General features: G+C 35.2%; 2 protein-coding genes across 5 annotated transcripts in view; one reads left to right on the top strand and one right to left on the bottom strand.

Annotated features, from left to right (window-relative positions):
• Window positions 1-1059: 1059 nt before the first annotated feature.
• c9h3orf38 (chromosome 9 C3orf38 homolog) lies at window positions 1060-5676 on the bottom strand. Its single transcript, XM_051119280.1, has 3 exons — window positions 5463-5676; window positions 5109-5284; window positions 1060-2327 (listed from the first exon to the last, which is right to left on the bottom strand). The coding sequence occupies exons 1-3, from the start codon at window positions 5587-5589 to the stop codon at window positions 1773-1775; spliced, it is 858 nt and encodes a 285-aa protein (XP_050975237.1). The 5' UTR covers window positions 5590-5676; the 3' UTR covers window positions 1060-1772.
• A 7555-nt stretch (window positions 5677-13231) lies between these two features.
• The window catches only part of myo1b (myosin IB), a 77782-nt gene continuing 67406 nt past the window's right edge, over window positions 13232-23607 (top strand). The window contains exons 1-2 of one of the 4 annotated variants that reach the window (XM_051119273.1): window positions 13232-13463; window positions 22942-23082. In XM_051119273.1, the coding sequence (XP_050975230.1) occupies window positions 22957-23082 (126 nt within the window). In that variant the 5' untranslated portion in view covers window positions 13232-13463; window positions 22942-22956. The remainder of the gene's footprint in view (window positions 13464-22941; window positions 23083-23607) is intronic. The other 3 variants (XM_051119274.1, XM_051119276.1, XM_051119275.1) reach the window with 3 other exon arrangements.

Raw genomic sequence — 23607 nt, 5'->3', positions numbered from 1 at the left:
ACTTGTTATGTGGAACTAATTTGGAGCTACGCTCGCTGGAGTAATGTAAAAATAAATTAATTAATTTAAAAAAGTTTCCCAGGGTTCATAAAGACGTTGGTAACGCTTTACAGTAAGGTTACATTAGCTAACAATGCATTAACTAACAATGAAAACTACATTTATCTCAATCTTTGTTAGTTAATAAAAATACAACGATCAAATGATCATTGTTGGTTCGTTAACTCAGCTCCATTAAATACTAGATACAACTTTTAATTTTAATAATGTATTACTAAATTACCATTAAGATTAATAAATGATTTTTTTTAGTGTTACTTTATTGTGAAATAAACCTACACTGTAAAAAACAATTTGTTGAGTCAACTTGTAACCTGGCTGCCTTAAAATTTGAAGTTCAGTCAACTCAAAAAAAGTTTATGCAACTTGAAATGTTAAATTATACTAAGTGACAACTTAGATATTTGAGTTGAATCAACTTAAAATTTTAAGGCAGCTGGGTTACTTACCCATCTGTTAAGTTTAGCCAACACAAATATCTAAGTTGTTACTTAGTACAACTTAACATTTCAAGTTGACTAAACTTATTTTAGTTGACTGAACTTAAAATTTTAAGGCAGCAGGGTAACAAATTATTTTAAGCTGACTCAACAAATTGTGTTTTTTATTTTTTACAGTGTAGATGTCACGGTGTTTGAACACAAGTTCAAAGCTAATAAAATACAATTAGAGATATCACTTTACAGTAAAGTTGTTAATATTAGTTTATGTAATAACAAACATGAACGAACAACGAACAATACATTTATTACACTACGTATTAATCTTTGTTAATGTTAGTTCATAAAAATAGTTAATTGTTAGTTCATGTTAGTTCACATTGCAGTAATTAATGTTAACAAACACAACTTTGTGATTTTAATAATGCATTAGTAAATGCTGAAATTAACATGCTGTGGAAATATTGTTCATTCTTAGTTTGTTAACTAATGTCGTTAAGTAATGAAACTGTAAAGTGTTGCCAAGTAAGAAAAAATGAATAACGTCATGAGGCACAAAGATGTTCTGAACAGATATTTTACTGGTAAATCATCCAAGAATTGATAAAAGTACTTACAAATAATCAGAAGGAATCAACATATTATAGGTATTTTAGGGATGATCTTAAAATATTATGGAGCTAAAGATGACTTTAATTTTCCAGAGTTTGAATTCTAGCCTACCCAAAATACCAAAAGTAAAAAATAATATTCAAAATAATATTATATATATAAAAAACAGAATAAAAAAAAAGTGAATTAAAAAAAAAATCCATTTAGATTTAGGTAAACAAAAATAAATCAAGACTTTAAAGTGGTAATGTGGTTTTGTCTGTTTCACATATAAACTAAAATGACTAAAAAGCCCAAATTTGTATACATGTTTTTACTTTTTTTTTTCTATTTTGGAGTAATTTGAAGGACAAATTAAAATTCTGTTGTTAGGCCAATTTTCATAAAATTACTTCATAAATATAACTAAGTTTTTTAATCCATCTTAATAAACATTAATTTAGATTTTTATATAAAATATTAATAATGATAAATCTAAAATATTTTGCTAGGATTCAAACTGACAGGAAACTCTCCAAGTCAAAAAAAACAAAAAACAAAAAAAAAAAAAAAAACAAACAAACAAAGATCCTTTACAGATGAATATCTATCCCACAGTAAAGCTGTTTCCACGTTAACACAGTGCATCTCTTCACTGCCAAGTCAACCTTTCTTTGACTCTCAATCGCAAAGGCTCAGCAAATCTTTAGAGTCATATGTAATAACTGGTAACTGTCTGTCTGTGATGGCACCTTGTGCTTCCACTTTTATATTCACATGCTTTATTTTCCAGCGATTATCGTCCACTGGTGAGCGAATGAGCCCAAACACTTTCTCGAAAATCCCAAGGCAGGCATTGTCACGGTGGATGGTCCCAGCTATGGCCACTAACACCAGTCCGTGGGCTGAAGATATACACTTTAACCCCTGACCCTCCAAGTTCGGGCAGAACAACAGACGCTCTTGTCCTGCAAAAGCATGAAGCCGCTGACTGACCATCTCTGCTCCGTTGAACTCATCTGAACGCTGATCTCCAGTACGTAAGAGAAGCCTAAGTCTCACATCCGGCCAGAAATGCTGAGGACCCCAGTCTTGAGCCGGCTGCCCTTGAATGGGGTTTTGCGAGTTCAGAAGGGTGAAGAACCACTGGCAGAACTGTTTTCCCAAAGCTGGAAGGTCTGACAGACCATCTCCAACATCATTCGAAACAACTGTGTACTTCTCACGCCTTGAGATCTGTTAGAAATATGGAACAGGTCAAAATCCAAGCCATAAAAGCTTAACTTTATAAGTAAAATTCAGTGCAGATGTCATATATATAACTGTTCAGGACACACAAGGGACTCATGAACAACTATCAATAAACAAAAAAAGAGCTGTGGATCATTGAGGTAACAGCACAGTATTAAAGGAGAAGTCCACTTCCAGAACAATAATTTACAGATAATGTACTCATCGCCTTGTCATCCAAGATGTTCATGTCTGTCTTTCTTCAGTCATAAAGAAATTGTGTTTTTTAAAGGGGAAACATTTCAGGATTTTTCTCCATATAACGGACTGATACGGTGCCCCGAGTTTGAACTTCCAAAATTCAGTTTAAATGCAGTTTCAAACGATCCCAAATGCGGTTGTAAACAATCCCAGCTGAGGAAGAAGGGTCTTATCTAGCGAAATGATCTGTCATTAAAAAAATACAATTTAAATACTTTCTAATCTCAAACGCTTGTTCTAATCTCAAACGCCTTGCTCTCCCTGGCTTAAGACAGTTAGTTGTCCCTCAACTTAAAAATCATTTCAAAACCATTCTACCTCGCTGCAGAAGTACCGACCCAGTCTTTGCAAAGTGAACATGCAAAGAATATCAAACACCCTTAACAAAAATGGTAAAACAGCGATACAGTACGATTTTGAAGTTGAGGGAGAACATGAGATGGGAGTTTTTCGACATACCCCAACTGTCATGAACCAGAAAAAGAAGGGGAAGAGCAAGACAAGACAAGCGTTTGACATTAGAAAGTATTTATAGTGTATTATTTTTATGAAAATAACCGCTAGATAAGAACCTTCTTCCTTGGCTGGGATCATTTACAACCACATTTGGGATCATTTAAAGCCGCATTTAAACTGCATTTTGGAAGATCAAACTCGGGGGGCACCATATGAGTCCATTATATGGAGAAAAATCCTGCAATGCTTTCCTCAAAAAACATAATTTCTTTACGACTGAAGAAAGAAAGACATGAACATCTTGGATGACAAGGGGGTGAGTACATTAGTTCATCAGTACTAAATAAACAATAAGATGCATTTTGTATGATCCCTCTTATTTTGGTAAAATAATTAACATTTTGCAGAATCTGCAAGGTGTATGTAAACTTTTGACATCAACTGTATTCATTTAAAGAATGAAATTTAAGCATTTTCTTAACATGTTTAAGCAGTCATAGTTAGTGCTTTTCAGAATTAGAGAATCCTTTTATATAATAAATAAAATTACTTATTTACACAGTTGTCATGACATTCACTGCAGTTCAAGTTTGGGTTAGATCTTTTTTTAAGAAATTAATACTTTTATTCGGCAAGGTGAAAAAAGATTATTAGTATATTAGATACAAACATATTACAAAGATTTCTGAAAAATCATGTGACATTGAAGACAGGAATAATGTCTTTTATAATAAATTACATTTTAAAACATATTAAAATAGAAAACAGTTATTTTAATCTGTAATAATATTTTACATTTTTACTGTTTTTACAGTATTTTCATCAAATAAATGCAGCCTTGGTGAGCAGAAGACTGACCTACCCCAAACATTTGAACACTAATGTACTTTTAATACCTCAGTGCCTCTTTCCAAGCATTTAAACCACTCCCTGTACAGCAATGTTTTTAAATTAGTGCTGTCAGTCATAAATATCACAGGTTCATTTTGTTGGCCATTGCATCCAGGCGGGGTAAATCCAGTGTACAGCGTATATATCAATGTTTAACATATTACCAGATGCAAGATATGTGCAAATATAACACGGTTAATCACAGCTTCCGGACAGAAGGAAAAATGACGTGTTTAAAGTTATATGTTCAATGAACACTGAACTTTGCCCCACTGAAATCAATGACTTAATGGTTTAAAGGGTCAGGCAGGGTTGTATATAGTGGGTGGGGTGTTATAAAATGTAAATATGCAATTTGAAAATAAAATTTTTATGATTTATAAAACAGAAAGAAAAAGAAAGAAGGAAAAAATAATAAATGTTTTAGCTAACATAAACCTCTACTGAACCCAGCTTGAGTGGCACTATATAGGTTGTAACATTATTTAACTTTTATTCAGAAAAATATTGAAATGCACAAAGGACTTCACTTCACTAACATACTTGTAAAAATACAACAGTTTAGATGTTTTTTTTTTTTTTTTTTTTATAAAGTTACTGTAATAGAGTCATTTAAACTGAATTAGGAAAGTTGATTCCTAACGTGTCAATTAATCTGCCTCAAGGCTAAAATTTACAACCTCAACATATACACTGAAAATACATTTTACAAATTATTTATATGTTTTATAACATATTTAAGTTCTTTGCTTATTTTTCATCACCTTCTTGCCTTTACTGGTTCATTTAAATGGCCCTGCAGAGTGTAGACTAATAATTTAATGATCAATTAATTCCATGAGTTTAATGTCACATACCTATTATTATAATAATTACATTAAATTAAACTGTAATACAAGAGAACCATTTTAATTAGTCTACTAAAATGATGTAAAAAATATGTTACACTATATTATACAAAGTAATACATAATTTTTATTACTGAAATCTGAAATACACTTTTGTGCACATAATGTGAAATGGAGGAGAATATATTTCACTTATGAAAAATGTGTCAGTATTTAAAAAAATAACCCTTAATGGTCCTAAAATATGTTTATTTTTATTATTATTTATTAGATTTTTTCCCTAAACATGTTCTTGACAGACTGCGTTTAGAGATTGATTCTGGATACCTACCTCACCAAACGACCAGTACTCAAGGGTCCTCCTGATCAGCTGTTGTTTCTCACTATTAGGGGGCATGGCAACTCCTTCATTGGCAAGATACTTAAAAATGACATCCCGGTGTACCTTCTTTCTCTTGAGGAGCTCCTCAGCATCTTGTGAGTACGTTATGATGGCCTCAATGGCCTCTGTTGATCAATAAGTAAGACTGTGACAGCCTGACAACACATATAGCTCAGAAACAAATATTTACTATAACCTGACATAATACAGAACAGTAGCTATTGCTCAAAATCGAGTGTCGTTGCCATTGGACCTGTACAATGTTTAGAAAGAGTCTGGAAAAGCTTTACAGTGCTGGGTTACCTTGCGTGCTCTCTACGGCGATCAGTCGATTCGTTACTGTGTCTTTAAGGGCGAACAAGTCGTCCAGAGGTAATAATCTTAACAGTTTTCGACAGCCACTTTGCTCTTTCGTTGACAACTTTGACATACTTACATAAGTTATGTCAGGCTACACATCCTACATACTCCTACTGTGGATCTGTGCTATGTGAAAGTAGAACAAGCAGTTGCTTCCGTTGTTGTGCCGCACCACAGCGCCTCCACAGTCCGGAGAAAGGTGCTGCTCCAACCGTCACGTCAAAATAAAAGTTCGAGGTGTCGTTTCAAGACTCAGAAAAAGATCAAGATTCAGTTACGGGAACAATGACTTATATTAGTATTTTATTGAATAAAAAATGTATTATAATATTTGTTATAAAAATAGTTAACAGCTTAATAGTTACAGCTAATAGTTACCCACAGTGCCACACTGTTGTAAATTTGACATCTTTCTCTCTTCTGACCATTGTAATCAATCTTGATACTTTTTCCTGTTTTGGAAAGTCATAAAACATAGATTATATTTCTATTTTTCTTGTCATGGAGCAAATGGTAACACAAATGTGTGTGTGTGTGTGTGTGTGTGTGTGTGTGTGTGTGTGTGTGTGTGTGTGTGTGTGTGTGTGTGTGTGTGTGTGTACTTGTTCTTGCTACATTGTGGGGACCAAATGTCCCCACAAGGATAGTAAAACCTGAAATTTTTGACAATGTAAAAAAAAAATGATTAAAAATAGTTAATGATGTTTATCTGAAAATGTAACAATGCAAACATGTTTTCTGTGAGGTCTAGGTTTAGTGTTAGGGTTGGGTTAGGGGATAGACAATATCGTTTGGTCAGTATAAAAACTATAGAAGTCTATGGAAAGTCCCCACAATTCACAAAAACAAACATGTGTGTCTGTGTGTGTGTGTATACATTTTGCTGGACAGGTGTTTAAATTAAAAAAAGAGCATCCCTTTCACATGTCTGTATGTATGTATGCATTCATTTATTTATTTATTTATTTATTTATTCATTCATTTATAACACTATATTATTTAATGCTATACGGCTGTTGCCAATCAAAAAAAATCAGTATCAACTAAATTCATCTTTACCATTTACCGAAATGTATTTACACTGCAGTTTATAATTGCATAAATACTGTCCTGACATTTATGTTTTAAAATTAACATTTTGATATTAGAAATATAGAAATATTCACTATTGCTTCAATTTAATTTCTGCAGTAACTTCTGTCCCTGCTGAAAAACAAAAAAACAAAACAAAAACAAAACAAAAAAAACAGCTAAAACCTAAGCTGGTTGACTGGTTTTAGCTGGTTATCCAGGCTGGTCTTAACTAGTCATAGCTGGTCAGCAGGCTGGTTTTACAGGGGGTTTTGCCATTTCCAAGCTGGTTTTAGCTGGTCAGGCTGGGAGACCAGCTAAAACTAGCTTCTTCCAGCTTAAACCAGCTAAAACCAGCCAACCAGCCGGTTTTAGCTGTTTTTGTTGTTGTTTGTTTGTTTGTTTGTTTGTTTGTTTTTAGCAGGGTAGTAACCCAAGTACTATTAGACTATGGGAAAATCGTGATGTAATTTTTGACTTTGAGTTTAATGTATATATTAATATTGTATGACTGACAAATCATGTGGTCTAACCAACGAGCAGAAATATGAATTACTGACTTTCTTCAGTCCAATCTGCTTCAGTTCAATCTGCTGACAACAAGAAATAAAATCTCAGCATTCTGAGCAGAAGGCAGGAATTCACATCTAATTATGACCTTAACTTTTACGCCTTCTCTCTTTATTTATTCCATTTTGTTAGACCTCGACTTGAAATGAAGATCTCACCTTAGCTAAGCTGCCTTGATTTACAAAAAAATTGCAGAGCGACCTCCAGTGGAAGGGGTTTGGAATAACCCTCCAGGAAAAAACAGTTATGATGGTTAGATGGAGACAGGATGTATTGATTACTATGATTATAATGATTAATTTTAATATGAGGTGTTTGAAAATAAAACCAGGGACTGAGAGGAGGAACAGAGAGAGCACAGTATACTACAGTGCTGATGGATTTTGCATCCTTATTGGAGAATCATTAAGCCTAAACACATGTCAGGTTTCATGAATTCAAATAAAAACATGTAAAGCATGTCTAAACAGGTTTGACAGGTGAAGTGCTCTAAATAGTGACTATAAGTTACACCAGGAGTGCTTGCATAAGTCAAACAAGAATAATACAGGACAAGAATAACTATCTAGATATTTTAAGTAATGAAAATTGATTCCTGAAGGCCATCATCTTCAATGGCAGCCATGAAAATAGTTCCAAAGCCTCATCCCCACTTTACACAAATGATGGATTAATATCTGTTAAAAGATAAATAAGAGATGTTGGCATAAAATGTCAAACAGTGACAGCACTTACCTCATCTAAAATGATTTCAACAAGATGTTTCGGATTCATATTAATTGAGACAACACTGAACATAAGTGCTTTTAAAAATTCATCACACACATGTTGAAAAAAGTTCATTTCTGTGTTATCAACTACGCTTAGCCAAAGTGCATATTAATGTCAATGTAAAGCAAAAACCATGGAACTACTGTGTGTGTGTGTGTGTATATGCTAGGCTTACACTATCAAACGTACCCATAACTGTGTCGCACAATCCACGGCAGCAAGTAATTTACTGAGCCAAAAGTCAAACAGTGTGCCTTCGAGGGGATCTTCCATCTCCATGCCCACCATGTCCAGAATATAGATTATTTGAGGAACCCTGGGGTCTTCATTTGCCAAAAATTGCTATACGGCCTCCAGTGAAAATGGTCCAGAAAGACTATAGAAGATGGACAGCTGTTATGATGGCAAGTTTGTTTATTGAAAAAATAATTTGTGGACTATTAATATAAGATGTCTGAAATTGAAAACAGACAACCCTGAACAGACATTTTCATGAATTTTAATTCTAAGCATGTAGAGCTTGTCTAAACAAGTCTGGCAGTTCAAGTGCTCGAAATAGTAATATGTGATACAATCAGAAGAAGAGAGTGAGACAAGTATAACAGGACAAAAATCATTAGCTACATAAATATTACAGATAATACAAATTGATACCTGACGGCCATCTTCCAAAAGATAAACGACTCCAACGTTTTCTTCATCCAGTTGAGTGCTGATATCATGGCTGAAAGAAATGATGCCTTTAAAAAGATAAATACGAGTTGTTGACATAAAATGTCAGTCAGTGAATCTAAAGCCTTTAAAATTTCATTTGTCACAGTACAGAACTATTTAAGTGAACTGTGGTGCATATTAAAGTCAATGTAAAGCATTAACCATTGAACTGCTGAAGAGTGTGTGTTGGGTTATGCTATGGTTATGGTAGCAAACTGACCAGTAGTTGTTATCTCTGTCTGACAAGCTACAGACTGCCTGAAGCTTGGGGAACGTCACAGCTGGATGTGGCACTGAATGAATCTGGAGGGAAATCACTTCTGCCATCATCAGCTTGAGAGTGACTGATGATAGGTTCATCCAGTGATTGTTCTCCATTCCAGTCATCATCGACTTCTTGACCTAACGGAAGGAATAACATATACCAAATGCGGAGTTTCTGCGTAGCAGTTTAATAATTCGTATTTGTGTTTGTCTATACTGTACTTGTGCAGAAATGAAACACATTTATTTAGGAAATCATCATACCATGCGGCCTGTTTGGTGAAAAGTTGTACTTTACCGAAAAGAATGGTCTAATATTGTCATGTTTTTTGCACTCTAAATGATACATGTGGTTTAAATGTAAGTTGACTTAAACATGGATTAAAAACATGCAATGTGGTGATCGTGATCACTTGTATTCTCAAACAGATATGATTTTGAATTTAGAAATATTAGATGTTTAGGGGGAAATTAATTTTTATTAAATCCATTTTTATTAAATTAAAAACATACAACACAAAAAGTGTGGTCTGGTTCTGATCAGAAACAAGTGTCCAGCCAGCATACATTTAGAACAGAGAAACCACACAGCCAATGCCTTGGCAACCATCCAGAACATCCTAACAACCATATAGAAACATGCTAACCGTATAAAAACACTCAGAAGACCTTAGCATAACCACACAGCAATGCCCTCCCAGGGTCATTCCTGGGATTCTGTGCCTTTTGTGTCCCCAGTAAAGATCATGATATTATTGCCTTAGAATTTTCAACATCATCAATTTAAAGTTGTTTTTGACATAAATAACACTTTTGAACTTTAAGCATATATATATATATATAGATAGATAGATAGATAGATATTTTTCAATGTCAACCCTGTTAAGGGGAATGGGTCAGTTATCGGTGCCTTTTGTGCATCATAAAACTTAAAAAATGAAACACATTAAAATATGTATGTATGTATGTTTATATACAGTAGTCAACAAACAAGAATGGGTATTGATTTGGTTTTAGGACAACTTTGATGAAAGTTTCTGATCCACTTCATATGTTGACTACTATACATAGGTGCTTCTCAATAAATTAGAATGTCGTGAAAAAGTTTATTTATTTCAGTAATTCAAAGTAAACTCAAATTGTGAAACTTGTGTATTAAATAGTGCACACAGACTGAAGTAGTTTAAGGTTCAGGTTCTATGGTTCTTTTAATTGTGATGATTTTGCCTCATTTAACAAAAGCCCACCAATTCACTCAAATTAGCATGCACAACAAATTAGAATACTTCATAAGACCAATAAAAAAAACATTTTTAGTGAATTGTTGCCCTTCTGGAAAGTATGTTCATTTACTGTATATGTACTCAATACTTGGTAGGGGCTCCTTTTGCTTTAATTACTGCCTCAGTTCGGTGTGGCATGGAGGTGATCAGTCTATGGCACTGCTGAGGTGGTATGGAAGCCCAGGTTTCTTTGACAGTGGCCTTCAGCTCATCTGCATTTTTGGTCTCTTGTTTCTCATTTTCCTCTTGACAATGCCCCATAGATTCTCTATGGGGTTCAGGTCTGGTGAGTTTGCTGGCCAGTCAAGCACACCAACACCATGGTTATTTAACCAACTTTTGGTGCTTTTGGCAGTGTGGGCAGGTGCCAGTAATATCATGATCTTTACTAGGGACACAAAAGGCATCGAATCCCAGGGATGACCCCCCAGTCAACATCACAGTGATCTCACCATGATCTCAAAGCATACTCATGATGTGGTCAAAATGTGAGGTCACAGTAAGCTAAAAGTGTGCTTTCACTTACTGCTCAAACTAAGGTCACACTATAAGGTCACAGCACACTCAGTGTGCGCTCAAACTGTGAGCTTACAGGGTACTCATACTGTGGTCACAATGTGAGGTCACAGCAAGATAAAAGTGTAACCTCACAGTGCTCTCACAAACATCTTATATCACAAACATCATGTAGAAGTTCATATTTTATTTCCATCCACAAAGTATTTCAAAAATTCAGTTTCATTGTTTATTTTTGTATGCTTTTCAACCTCATGTTGGCATTTGACAAAATATCTCTATTTGATGGATGCATTCAGATAGTGTTGTTTTGGCAGCTCCTTTTTGCTTCTTAACCCCTGTCTGTTCCCTCTGGAAAAGACTTGACATGTCCTGAAACACAGAAAGCAATATGTCAGTGCAATCAGCTGCTGACGACTACTGCTCTTGACATTACATTTTCTATAGCAGGTGTGATTACTGAAGCCAGGTGATTCAAGATGGCTGGTTCACATGTGCCAGTACTCTGCAAACAGAGGGCCTGGCCAAAGTGCATACTGGCGTTATAATAACATACGAGCGTATGTGAATTGTAATTAAAGAGACCACTCACCATTTCTCCAGTGTAACAATTCTACACTGAGTCCAGACACAACTGTACAACACAAACAGTTTGCTAACAAATCCTGCACTATCCATGTTTTTCTAATGTTGAGAAACAGTAAGTAGAATGTCCACCAGTGACCTATATTTGAACCACCTCCTCTCAACCAGCTCAACATTTTGAATCCACAATGAGCCCACATATCATCATCACAGAGTATAACAGTATGATTATGGTGTGATGTCACTGTGATCATCGCATGATCTCATGTGTTGACGGCTGGCAAGAGCAAAGTGACTGTATTGCAAGTGAAAAAACAAATCTCAGAACAACTTCGTAACTGCATAAGAACACAATGGCAGTCATCTAGATAGAACACACACCCCTAGATTCATAAACAAGGCTTAAGCCTAGTCTCAGACTAAAATGCACATCTGGGGTGTTTTAACTGAAAGAAACATGCACTGTCTGATCTTTAAATATGTCAGTTTCATTGTTATGTATCAAGGTGCACACCAGTAGTGTTTTTATATAAGGCATGTTTATAAAAGCTACTTAAATGTGACCCTGGACCACAAAATCAGTCATAAGGGCCATTTTTTTTAATTGAGAGCTGATAAATAAGCTTTCCATTAATATATGGTTTGTTAGGATAGGACAATATTTGGCTGAGATACAGCTATTTGAAAATCTGGAATGTGAGGGTGCAAAAAAAAAAAAAAAAAAAAAAAAAAAATCAAAATATTGAGAAAATCACATTTAAAGTCGTCAAAATTAAGTTCTTTGAGTTTTGATATATTTATGGTAGGAAATTTACAAAATATCTTCATTACTTAATATCCCAATGATTTTTCACATAAAAGAAAAAATGATAATTTTGACCCATACAATGTATTATTGTCTATTCCTACTTATGACTGGTTTTACGGTCCAGGGTCACATATGCTAACCATATTGCAGTGCTCTAAAACCCAATCAGACCATCTTAGCAACCACATAGAAACATGTTAAAACAAAACAAAACAAAACAAACAAACAAACAAACAAAAAAAAAAAAAAAAAAACTCCCAGAACAACTTAGCAATGCCATAGCAGTGCCCTGACTTTTTAGTGACTCAAAAAGTCTAGTGTACAAATATTATCTTTGCCTACAAATTTAATCAAGCGACAACAACTTAGCATTTTGTTTATGAATCCCAAGAGTAAATGTCCAAACAAAGGGTGGCTATAAGCTAAAATGTTTTCTGATTTAGTTATTTATTTTAGTTCTTACTTTAGATTCAGCTTATTTTACATTTCTGACTTTGCATACTTCCATTTGTGTTATTACTATATATTTTTTTGATGACTTTAATAATTTAATTTTGCTTTTACTTTTTAATAGTACTGTCAAATGATTAATCGCGATTAATCACATCAGAAAGTTTTTGTTTACGTAATATATGCGTGTGTACTGTGTATTTATTATGTATATGAAAATACACACACATACATGTATTGTTTACATATATATATATATATATATATATATATATATATATATATTCTGAATATAAATATATACACATGTAAATGCATGTAAATATTTTCAAATATATACTGTATGAGTGTATTTATATATACATAATAAATATACACAGTATACACTCATATACAGTATTATGTAAACAAAAACTGTTATTTTGTATGCGATTAATCGCGATTTTTTTTTTTTTTTTTTTTTTTTTTAATGAACTAACAGTTATGTGTCGAAACCTTTCCTTGCTATTTTTACTAATTGTGTATTTTGAATGAGTTGCTCCACCAAGAAGTTCCTGAATCAATGTGAGTGGCAGCTTCATCAAGACGACGCATGATGGCAGTATAGCAACTTGTTTTAAGCTTACTGAGAGTTGTGGCAGTTCAGTTCAATGGGTTGGAGAAGATGGGCGTTTTTCTGGGATAAGGTGATTATCACAGTGGGACTCCAGTCACCACTCCCCGTGTTCATGGAGCAGTAGTCTCAGTCAGTCTCTCTGCGTCCCCACACTGCTCACGGGACGGACACACACACACACACAGAGACAAAAGCGCTGGGAAGGGGACACGAGAATCACCTCTTCCAAGTTATCGAGAGCGGGATATTTGCCTTCAAGAGTGGATTAAAAGGGACAATTTTATTGAAGAACTAAGGCAAGTTGTGTTTCATTCATTTAAAAGTTGTTTTTTCTCTTCGGATGGGTTGCCAGTAAGCGGCGAACTTCAATTCGCTGCACATATCCATTCATTCACTAAGTAAAATAATCCCAAAGAGATGCCGCAAGTCTAATTATTATAGTTTTTTTAGTTATTGTTACACAAAGGATGTGTGGCTCTAAAGTTAAACAAACAAATAGCAGATTGCGCGCGGCTGAAATGCATTTACTCAAACACGTTTGAACTTTTCTTCAGAGTGTAAACCGGCTAAATGAGCTTTAGAAGTAGAAGCAGCGTATCTGAAAAGAGTAATTAAGTATGAAAGGGACATTAGTCTCGATTAACAAAACGTTTCATGTTTGGTTCAACTGCTAAGCAACGTGCGCATTAATCGGAGACTTTAATGATAAGAAGTATAAAGAGCGCAACAGTGTTTGCATGGTGAAGATGGCAACACACACGGGACGGTCAGCGTCTTAATGGTCTTAAAGTTAAGTGGTAGAGACAAAGAAATCTGAAGCCTGCTGAGTTTGAGCTGGATCGAACAAAACCCAGTGTCGCCACTTTTCTGCTCTTTGTGTTCTTAAGCGGTGTGTGCTAAGGCAAACATCACTCTTATGCTGTTCGTGTGATGTTGGGCTAAAATTGGGCTTAAAACTTCTAAACCTATTAAACTTGGACACGTAACTCGTCCCTCTCAGTTGGGTATGGACATGAGTGATACATGATACCTCAAATCACTGTTGGGAAAAGTGTCATGTTACTTTTCTAAGTGATCAGATTTTATTGTTAATTTTTCCTAATGATAAAATCAAAGAGAATTACATTAAAGTGACTAGGTACCTGTACTTGTGGGTGGGCTGATCAGTAGACAACCCCTCAGAACACTTCAGAAGATGTATGGCAACATAACAGTTACAGACCATGTTGAAACCAGAGCATTAACAATGTTGGGTATGGTCACTTTTAATGGTAATGTGTTACAATATTGCGTAACGCCATAAAGAAACTAATTACGTTATCCAGATACATTTTTTGGAAAGTAATGCATTTCGATAGTTACTTTTGTGTTGCAACTGTAAAGCATTTTCACAGCAAAAGAGAAAATAATGTACCTCAGCCTTTACTGTAAATTTAAAAGTAATGCATTACTTTATTAGTTGAAAAAAGTAATCTGATTACATAACTCGTGTTACTTGTAATGTGTTACCCCCAACACTGTTGGCAACTGTGCAGAATACCCTAGTAACATGCTAAAATGATGCTAAACACATTAGAAACTGCATAGTAATACATCCTAGCGTTGTGGAAGTGAGCAACAGGCAGGTGATTTTTCTTCAGAAAATGTTTTTGCCCTGTTTTCTTTATTTTCTCTTCTCGCTAAACATTGGAGCATTGGAGGAAATGTTGAACTTTTGGACTTTAAATGCATAGTTGTTGTGGTTCTGTTTCGTTTTATCTAACATGAATTGTACTAGAACACTAAAAGCTTGATATTATCAGATTGATTGATTAATAAGTAGCCTAGTATGTGGAAACTTCCTTATTGGAGTAATTGTTGCTGTTTTAAGTATTGATGGGATGGACGGTCAAATGAAGGGAGTCTTTTATTTTTCTTCACGTACAGCACGCGAAATGTAAAAACATATTTGTTAGTGTAGAATTAAATTGTCTCCTGTCATGTTAGAGCCTCATTTTGCTGCCTGTGGAACGTACACTCTGAGTGAACCGAGTTAATGGTCTATGGAAACAACTCACGGCCAACAGCCAGTGCCAAAAAACTACTCATATTGGGTTTGGTGTAATGTATTTAATCAGTGTAACCGTGGGCTGTATGTGCTGGCTGACTGTAGTCTTCTATAACTTTCTGTGTCATTCCCTTAACGTTGAGTAATGAATGTTCCTAAGATGCAGCAGGTATTTCTCTAAATCAGATTTATCTGTTGTCATAAAACAGGGAGTTCACATAAAGTCTAGCTTTCTTTTCTCTAGCAGAAATGACAAGTACTGGATGTAATGCACCTTGCTCACCTCGCTTGGAGCTTATGTATTAGTCCACCCACTGACGCCTACAAGTACAGCACTCTTCTCTGGAAAGGTGCTTTGCAAACCACAATCAACAGATGTGAGAGACCGAAGAGAGTTGTTGACTTTTCGAGGGAGTTAGGTCTCGGGCTTTATACAGAGTCACTTTCTCTAAAGCATTGTCCTTTTTTATCAAGGTCTCTATGTGTAGTTTAACAGGTGGGGATGGTGAATGTTTAGTTGTTGAGAACTCTTCACGTGTGAGCATGAAATCCTTGTGCCCACTACAACTTGTCACAGTGTACATAAAATAACAACGTTGCACAATTCTCAAAACTAATCACTACTACGAATTCTCCTCCCTGCACTTTTGAAATTTTGCTGTCAAACATAAATACATATGAGTATATATGAAATATATATGATTGTATTTGAAGGGATAGTTCAACCAAAAATGAAAATTCTGTCATCATTTACTCACCCTCATGAAGTTCCAAACCTGTAAGACCTTCATTCATCTTTGGAACACAAATTAAGATTTTTGATGAAATCCAAGAGCTTTCTGGCTCTGCGTAGACACCAATGCAACTATCATGTTCAAGGTGCAGAAAGGTAGTAAGGACATCCTTAAAATAGTCCATGTGACGTCAGTGGTTCAACCATAATGTTATGAAGCGACAAGAATACTTTTTGTGCACAAAGAAAACAAAAATAAAGACTTTATTCAACAATTCTCCTCCAAATCACATCTTCCTCCATTATTGAGAGTACCTCACTCGCTCCCAGATTTAATCAAAAATATCTTAATTTGTCTTCTGAAGATGAACAAAGGGATTTACGGAACTTACGGGTTTGGAACGACATAAGGGTGAGTAATTCATGACAGAAAATTTAAATTTTTGGGTGAACTATCCCTTTAAAGACCTTTAGGCTACCATCTTGTTTTTTTTTTTTTTTTTTTTTTTCGATTTATATAATTCTCGACACATCATTGGATGAGTTGTTCATTCCCTTGTAAAAGAACTTAAGTACAAATCTTGTATGTTTTGTTATGTCTTGTACACAATTTTTAGATACTTGTTGTTTTGAATCTTATGTTGTGATTCAAGTCGGAGCTGATTGGTTCAGTTTTTTGGTTCAAGAGTTATTTGAAATGTCCTTAAAGAAAATGTTGTAAGTGAAAAACAATATGTAAAAGAGTAGTATGTCGAAATTTCTAGTATTTATAAAATCGTAGGCGAAAAGTACTACTATTTCTGCTGTCTTTGAAGTGCACATCCAGTGGGCAGTTTACTTTCCCGTGAGTTCATGAATGAATGGCAGTGAAGCGACGCAACTAATGCTGTAGGTCACATGACAATGACAACATACTATACAAAATTGGGTTAAGGTTGTCATAGGGCAGTGGTTCTCACCTGAGCACATTTTATATGCAAGTTCTCTCCTTAAGAGATGATCTGAATCAGGTACATTAAATAAGGAAGACAAAATGTGCAAAACAATGAGCCTGGAGTTGAGAGACACTGTCTTATTGAATAGTGAAGAGCAGTACCCTTCAAATCTGGCCTGCAAGGTGTCATTGGCACTTTAAGTTTAAAGTATAACCATAACACAATGTTAAGTGTCTAGCAGCTTTTCATGAATCAGCTTTTGTATGTGTGCAGTCGAACACGTAGCCTTTAGTATACTCCATTTAATGTTGTCTGTGAATGTGGGTGGTTGGCACATGCACTCTAGAAAGCTTCATCCATATCCATTGGCTGCTCTATTTTTTTTCCTATAAATTATGACCGATAACAAATATTTTTGAACCCTTTTAAACCGAAGCTGGGCTATCTCGTACCCTCTCACTCACAAGCACTTATCATTATGAACATCTGTTATTGCCGTTTCTGCTGTTTCATTGTTGTTATTCCGTCTCTTTAGTTTTGCTTTCTACTGTGAAAAAACGGCCCAGGCCATTGTTGCCACCTTGTGGAACAACTGATTACTACAAAACAAATTCAGTGTGCATGTGAGACCTCAGTTACAAAAATCGTGTGGTGCACGTACTATTCTGATGATTGAAATTCATATTACGTGCACTTTGCATATGTGTAAAAAGTGAAGTATACTTTGGTCTTCGTACCAACAGACTTGAGGTGGCTCCATTTTCCCAGACGTGCCTCATGGGAGAATATTGGAAGATGTTTATCTGTGTATAAAGAAGAGTGTTGAATAGCCACTATACTGAGCGTCTTGACAAGTTTTTGAAGCTTTTTATCTTCATAAGCTTATTTTGGACATGAGTGAGCTTTTATGGTGGCTTAGCAGAAGTTCATAATATTCTAGTTGCTATAGTGAGACACTTGGAGTAATGAACCAGCAATGAGCCTGTCACACAAATTTTAGTTTTATTACTATTATTATTACTATTTTAAATGATAAAGATCCCAGAGACGTGATTCAGGGATGCGTTCTAGTCTGCCAAGCCTGGCTCCTGTGGGATTGTGGAAAGTCAGTCCGAAGGTTTACCCTGGAAATGGTGCAGACTCGCATAGCAGTGTTTCAGGTCACTGAGCATGCTTGCGAGTACTCCCAAATAGCCACAATGGCTTTGCCCCATCGCTTCATTTGGAGCCCGTGTATAGTTGCCATCACCAGCCATGTGTCTGGCTCTTTATTCAGCAGTCTGTACTTGATTAAACCTTATTATGCTGTTAACTTGTTCCACTGGCATCACTAACTGGTTTTGGTTCTGCATTTGCAGATTTTTTTTAGCTTGAGTAAGGGCATGGGTTGATTTGAAACTAAGCTGAGTCATTCTTAATTAAATATGTATTCGTGCTGAATCGCTGTTTGATCTAAGATGTTTTAGTGTATGTATGTCTGGAAGGTTAAAAAGAGGGACTTTCTGCTCTACCTTGTCCATGAGTGGAAAATCACACGTGGCTCACGTCCAGGAATTTTAAATTATATATTATTGGCATCGCGCTTGAAAATGTAGGGCAGATGCGGAGTTCTGGGTGTGGGCCAGTTCTGAAAGTTGACAGCCGGTCAGTCCTGAGAAATACTAATGCTGATGCTGCACATGGTGGCTTCAGTTTTAGGGCAGTCGTGTAACTAAAAATACTGCGCGGCTTAATCTGATGGATTTGTGCGGAGTTGTGGGGAGCTCTGTGCAGTGAATCTGAAATCTGGCTTCAACAATGATGCCTTCATTTGCTAATGCACATCAACTGCATCCAATTATGAACAGGAAAACATGTCAGCCTTGATGCACTGTATATGGAAACATTGCATGGCCAGTTTGTTTAAAGCACCAATTCCTCTGCAACAGTGAAAATGGGAAGTAGTTTGTAGCAGGGTGGGGTGGTTTTGCTAAAAATATGTATTTATCACAATATTTTTTTCTTCTTCTTGATGATACTCGATACATATCTTAAGTTTTTTTTTTTTTTTTTTTTGTTCCAAAAATAAGAATCATCATCATGCAACCAAATGCCATTGTAGCCTAGAACGTTCTTTTGTTATTTTTCTTTTTCTTTCTTTCTTTCTTTCACAGAAATTAATCAAACGTACCAACATTAACAGTTTTTTGTTACGGAAATTTACATCAGACGAGCTAGATTGTGAGACAAGAAAATGTAAAAAAAAAAAAAAAGACTAGTTAAAAAAATCACAAATGTATGTTCATGTCAGCAGAAATATCATTCTGAATACTATTATATTAAGTTATTTTCTTTTGGAATTCAGAAGCTGAAATCTAAGCATTTGATTTACAACAATCATCAAACAACTACTTTTTTTTTGGTTCCTTCCTGAATCCAGTCTTATCTTACAGGTGTGAATTATGTCGATTTATCAATTATGCATATTCAGAATAGTTATAAACATGGTAAAATATCTGTTTTAACCAATGTCTTTGCTTTTTGGATTGAATACCATGCTTTGTCTCGAACTATTAAAATAGCTTTTCAATCGTTTTTCAAAATGCGGTGATGCTTTAAAAAAATCCACATGATGTTCTGTCCTTGTCAGAAAGAATAATCCTTTCACTCTTGATCTGTAGATTGATATTAAAGGATTTAATATATGGTCTATGTGCTCCATTGATGTTTCAGATGTAGTTGTGTCAGTGGGGGAATCTGGGCTACTAGGCTACCGGCACACATTCATGCATTTACAGTTGCTGAGGATCGCACTGAGCTTTTGGAAATTTTAATAGAACACCAGTTTCCAAGTTTCCGCTTTTGCTGTGACTCACATTCTGGTGTTTTTTTTTATCCCCCTACTGTAGTTTCTACTGCTAGAAAATGTGTTATTGAAGTAAATGTTATGTTCAGAAACATACAACCCCATCACTGGCAGATTTAAAATCCCATATTTGATGGTGCCTGTTTATTACCTGGTTTCCTCCTGGCCTGTATTCTGGTCTTCCTGTATAAAGTCTGCAATATAAACTGTCTGTTTGTGCCATCTGGCAAATGTGCAACATAAAACATCTAGATCTCCCGTAACAACAGTTCAGCAAACGTCACATGCAGAACACCATGCTTTTTAAGAAACTAAATGTATTCAGATAAATTAAGCTTTTGCCATTTTTAAAGTTTTCTTGACAAAAGTCTTTCTGTAAAGCCAAATCTTTACCAGTAAGTGTGGTAATCGTGAATTAAAGAAAACAAAAACCCAATCACAATCACTGTGAGGAGAATGTTTATTGGCTAATAATTTTGCCTTTCCAGAGCAGCTGGTATTTAGTTAGACTAGTAGATCTTGCCAGGAGTTGCTATGCAGCAGGAGAGCGAGCCCTGGAATTATTCTCTTTACACGGGAACCGCTGGACGCATCCAGGCTTTCTTCATGTCTTGTCTGACCTTTAGTCTGTGGTCTTCTCCTCTGTCCTCTTTCACAGGTAACTGATCATATTCCCGGCTGCCAGGTTACTGCTGTTGCCAAGACACAAATTGAGCTAGACATAGAGATAAGTGGTTTTCCCCCACTGTTACTCGAAAGCAAAGATAATGCAAAACAGAAAAAGGAGATTTATAAAGAACTTCATTGTTCTGTTCTAAGTAGTTGGCCGGAATAAATGCGATTTATTAGCAGGCAGGATCATAGAAGTAAATGTATCACAGGTGAAATTAAATATTAAATGAATGTGGCTCTTTGATAATGTTATGAAAGTGTTTAGAGTACAGAAATTAACCATAAATATGATTGCCAAGTATTATCTGTATATCATCTGTCTGTTTATAACTCACAATTGCGAGTTTATGTCTCGCAATTCAAAGGATATGCGAGATTTAAATTTGCAATTGCAAGATAAGTCAGAATGTCGAAATACAAACATTTGTGAGAGAAAAAAAGTCAGATTTGTGTTTTTATCTTGCAATCCTGACTATTTCTTGACTATTTATATCTGATAATTTTGAGAAAAAAGTCAGAATTACGTAAAAAAAGGTTACGTCCAAATTGTTAACTTATATCTTGCAATTCTGACTATAACTTGCAATTGAAAGTTTATATCTCACAATTCTTAAGAAAAAATTAAGAATTGCAAGATATAAACTCGCAATTGCAAGAAAGAAGTCAGAATTGTGAAATACAAACTCACATTTGTGAGAAAAAAGTTAGATTTGTTCATCTTGCAATTCTGACTTTATTTCTCGCAATTAAGTTTATATAAGCAGTTCTGAGGAAAAAAAGAAGTCAGAAATGTTAATTTATATTTTGCATTTCTGATTTTATAACTTGCAATTGGGAGTTTATATCTCAGGGAAAAAAGTCAGAAAGTCAGAAAAGTTTATATCACAAAATTAAAAAAACTGAGATAAAAAGTTGCAATAAACTTTTTTTTTTATTTAGTGGCGGAAATGCACTTCCATAGATAATAGATTATAGATTTTTTTTTTTTTTTTTTTTTTTTTTTTTTTAATAATCAGATTATGAATATTTATAATAGTTATCTTATACTTAAAAAATGACCTTATTAAAAATACTGTCAATAAATGAATGAACAGACGAACAGATGAACGACTACTAAACACATTGAAATGACAAGTACAGTTTTCATTTCTATGTAGACATATTTCCTGTTGAGACAGGAACAGGAGTATCATATATATTAAAGTGTTTATTCCATTTCTTAAACGGTTAGAAGTTTAGCTGTGAATCATAATTTGTACTTGGGCGTTTAATTGGATGACAATTTGTATAATCCTTTGAGTGCAAAATGATGACTTTTGTACATTTTAAACATGTTCAACTGCTAAATGAAGGTTTTCAATGTTTATGAATATGCTAGTGAATTAAAAAAAAACACACACACACACATAAAAGTCAGATTTACATTTAATGGGCTCTTTAATTTCTGACATCAGGGCAACAAAGTCTGAAAGTCAATGACTAACCCTGCCCTAAACTGCAGGTGAGATAAAGATTAGGCTTATCAAATTGCACAGCAGCAATCAGAGGTACTTTATAGAGAACTTGAGGCAGACACACATCTTGGCAACCTTATCAGTCCAAAATCTGCTCTTGGCGTTCACCTCTTAATCCTTCATTTACATTCAACTTTTTTCAGTCTTGCCTTGCATGTTGCATGCAAATGACACGTGTTTATGTTATCAACAAACCACAACGTGTTTTACTGTCTGCCCTTTATTTAGGACTTGTTTCTTTGCCCATGTTTGTATTTTGACTACAACTGGCAGTGAAAACACGGGCTGGGAGTGAAAACACTGGCTGTTATTGAAGGCGCTTTATGCTGAGCTCTACATTTTGCCATTGCCCGTTTGTTTGAACAGTGCATGGGGGTTTAGGGGCTGGTATGAAGGCCCTGAATGCAACTGGCACCTGGATTAGTGACCAGAGAAGGGAAAAATTGCCTCTACTAGCAGTTTAACTGTTTCGCTGTTAACTGTGAAATCACAATTCAGTGATGGGTTTGCTTAAAGTAAACATTTACGTAGAGTTTATTTCTGCCGTCCACTTTGTTTAGTGAGAAAGTAGCTACATTTTGATGACTCCACTCCATAAACATCTTGGGAGTATCTGTGGGTCATCAGCTGGGACAAGGGTCTTTCGTTACATAATTCCCAGTGGAATATCTTGTGTCAGTAGTGTCCAGAACAGAACTGAACATGCCGGTCCAGTCGAGTGCTGCTTTGCAGATACTTCAGAAATAATTTGCATTGTTTTGGTTTAGAATTGCAAGAAGCTGATGATGTTTCATATGAACAGTAGAAGGACATTACACGGAATAGATGGCAAAGAAGGGTTTGAGTATTGGTTAACAAAAATAACCCTGGTCCACAAAAATATCAAAATGAAATGTAAATTGAAAATTGAAGGATTGTATTCAAGCCATTATAAATAATGAACTGCACATGTTAACCCCATGGACTTAGATACATATCTGTGTACAGAACTGTTGATCTGATATGTGATTGTCTTGCTTTCTCTGTAGGGGGTGTTGTCCAAAATGGAGGGGAAGACATCACTTCTCGACAATATGATAGGGGTGGGAGATATGGTCCTCCTTGAGCCCCTGTCAGAAGAATCCTTCATTGAGAATCTAAAGAAGCGATTCGATCACAACGAGATCTATGTAAGTAATGCTTAAATTTAATTCTGAGAACATCATGCAACAATTGTTGTTTCCTTCTCTTGGTCGTCTTCTCATTTTAGGCTTTCACCACTCCAGACAGTCACATCACATCAAGAGTGTCTAAGTTTAGTCTGAGTGCCTTCCCACTTCACATATAAATGGGAGTGTAGAGAGGAACACGGGGTAAATCATAGCCCTCTCATTGTTCTGTCCCCACTCTCATGTCTTTCCCATTCATTTGGGCTCGGGTTTGAAAGCAGTTGCATACCAATCACCAAACCAGCCTATGAAATGGGTGCATTTGATGTGTAAATAGTTGTTTAATGAATCAGAATATGCAAAAGTGAACAGATCTCAAAGAGAATTGAACATTTTCTACCTTTCTTAAGGCATGAACAAGCACTCTGGCTTTATGCTATTAAAAATTTTTCTGTTTGTCTGACACAGCCAAATGGCCTTAATTCAATCTGTTGTTCAACCAATAGCAGATAGGTGAATATTCAGGAAACCTGTTTTAAAACAGTT

This window comes from Labeo rohita, chromosome 9 (assembly GCF_022985175.1).
Source record: "Labeo rohita strain BAU-BD-2019 chromosome 9, IGBB_LRoh.1.0, whole genome shotgun sequence".
NCBI lineage: Eukaryota > Metazoa > Chordata > Actinopteri > Cypriniformes > Cyprinidae > Labeo > Labeo rohita.
Note: the sequence above shows the minus strand (reverse complement) of the source record. Positions and strands in the feature narration are given on the sequence as shown.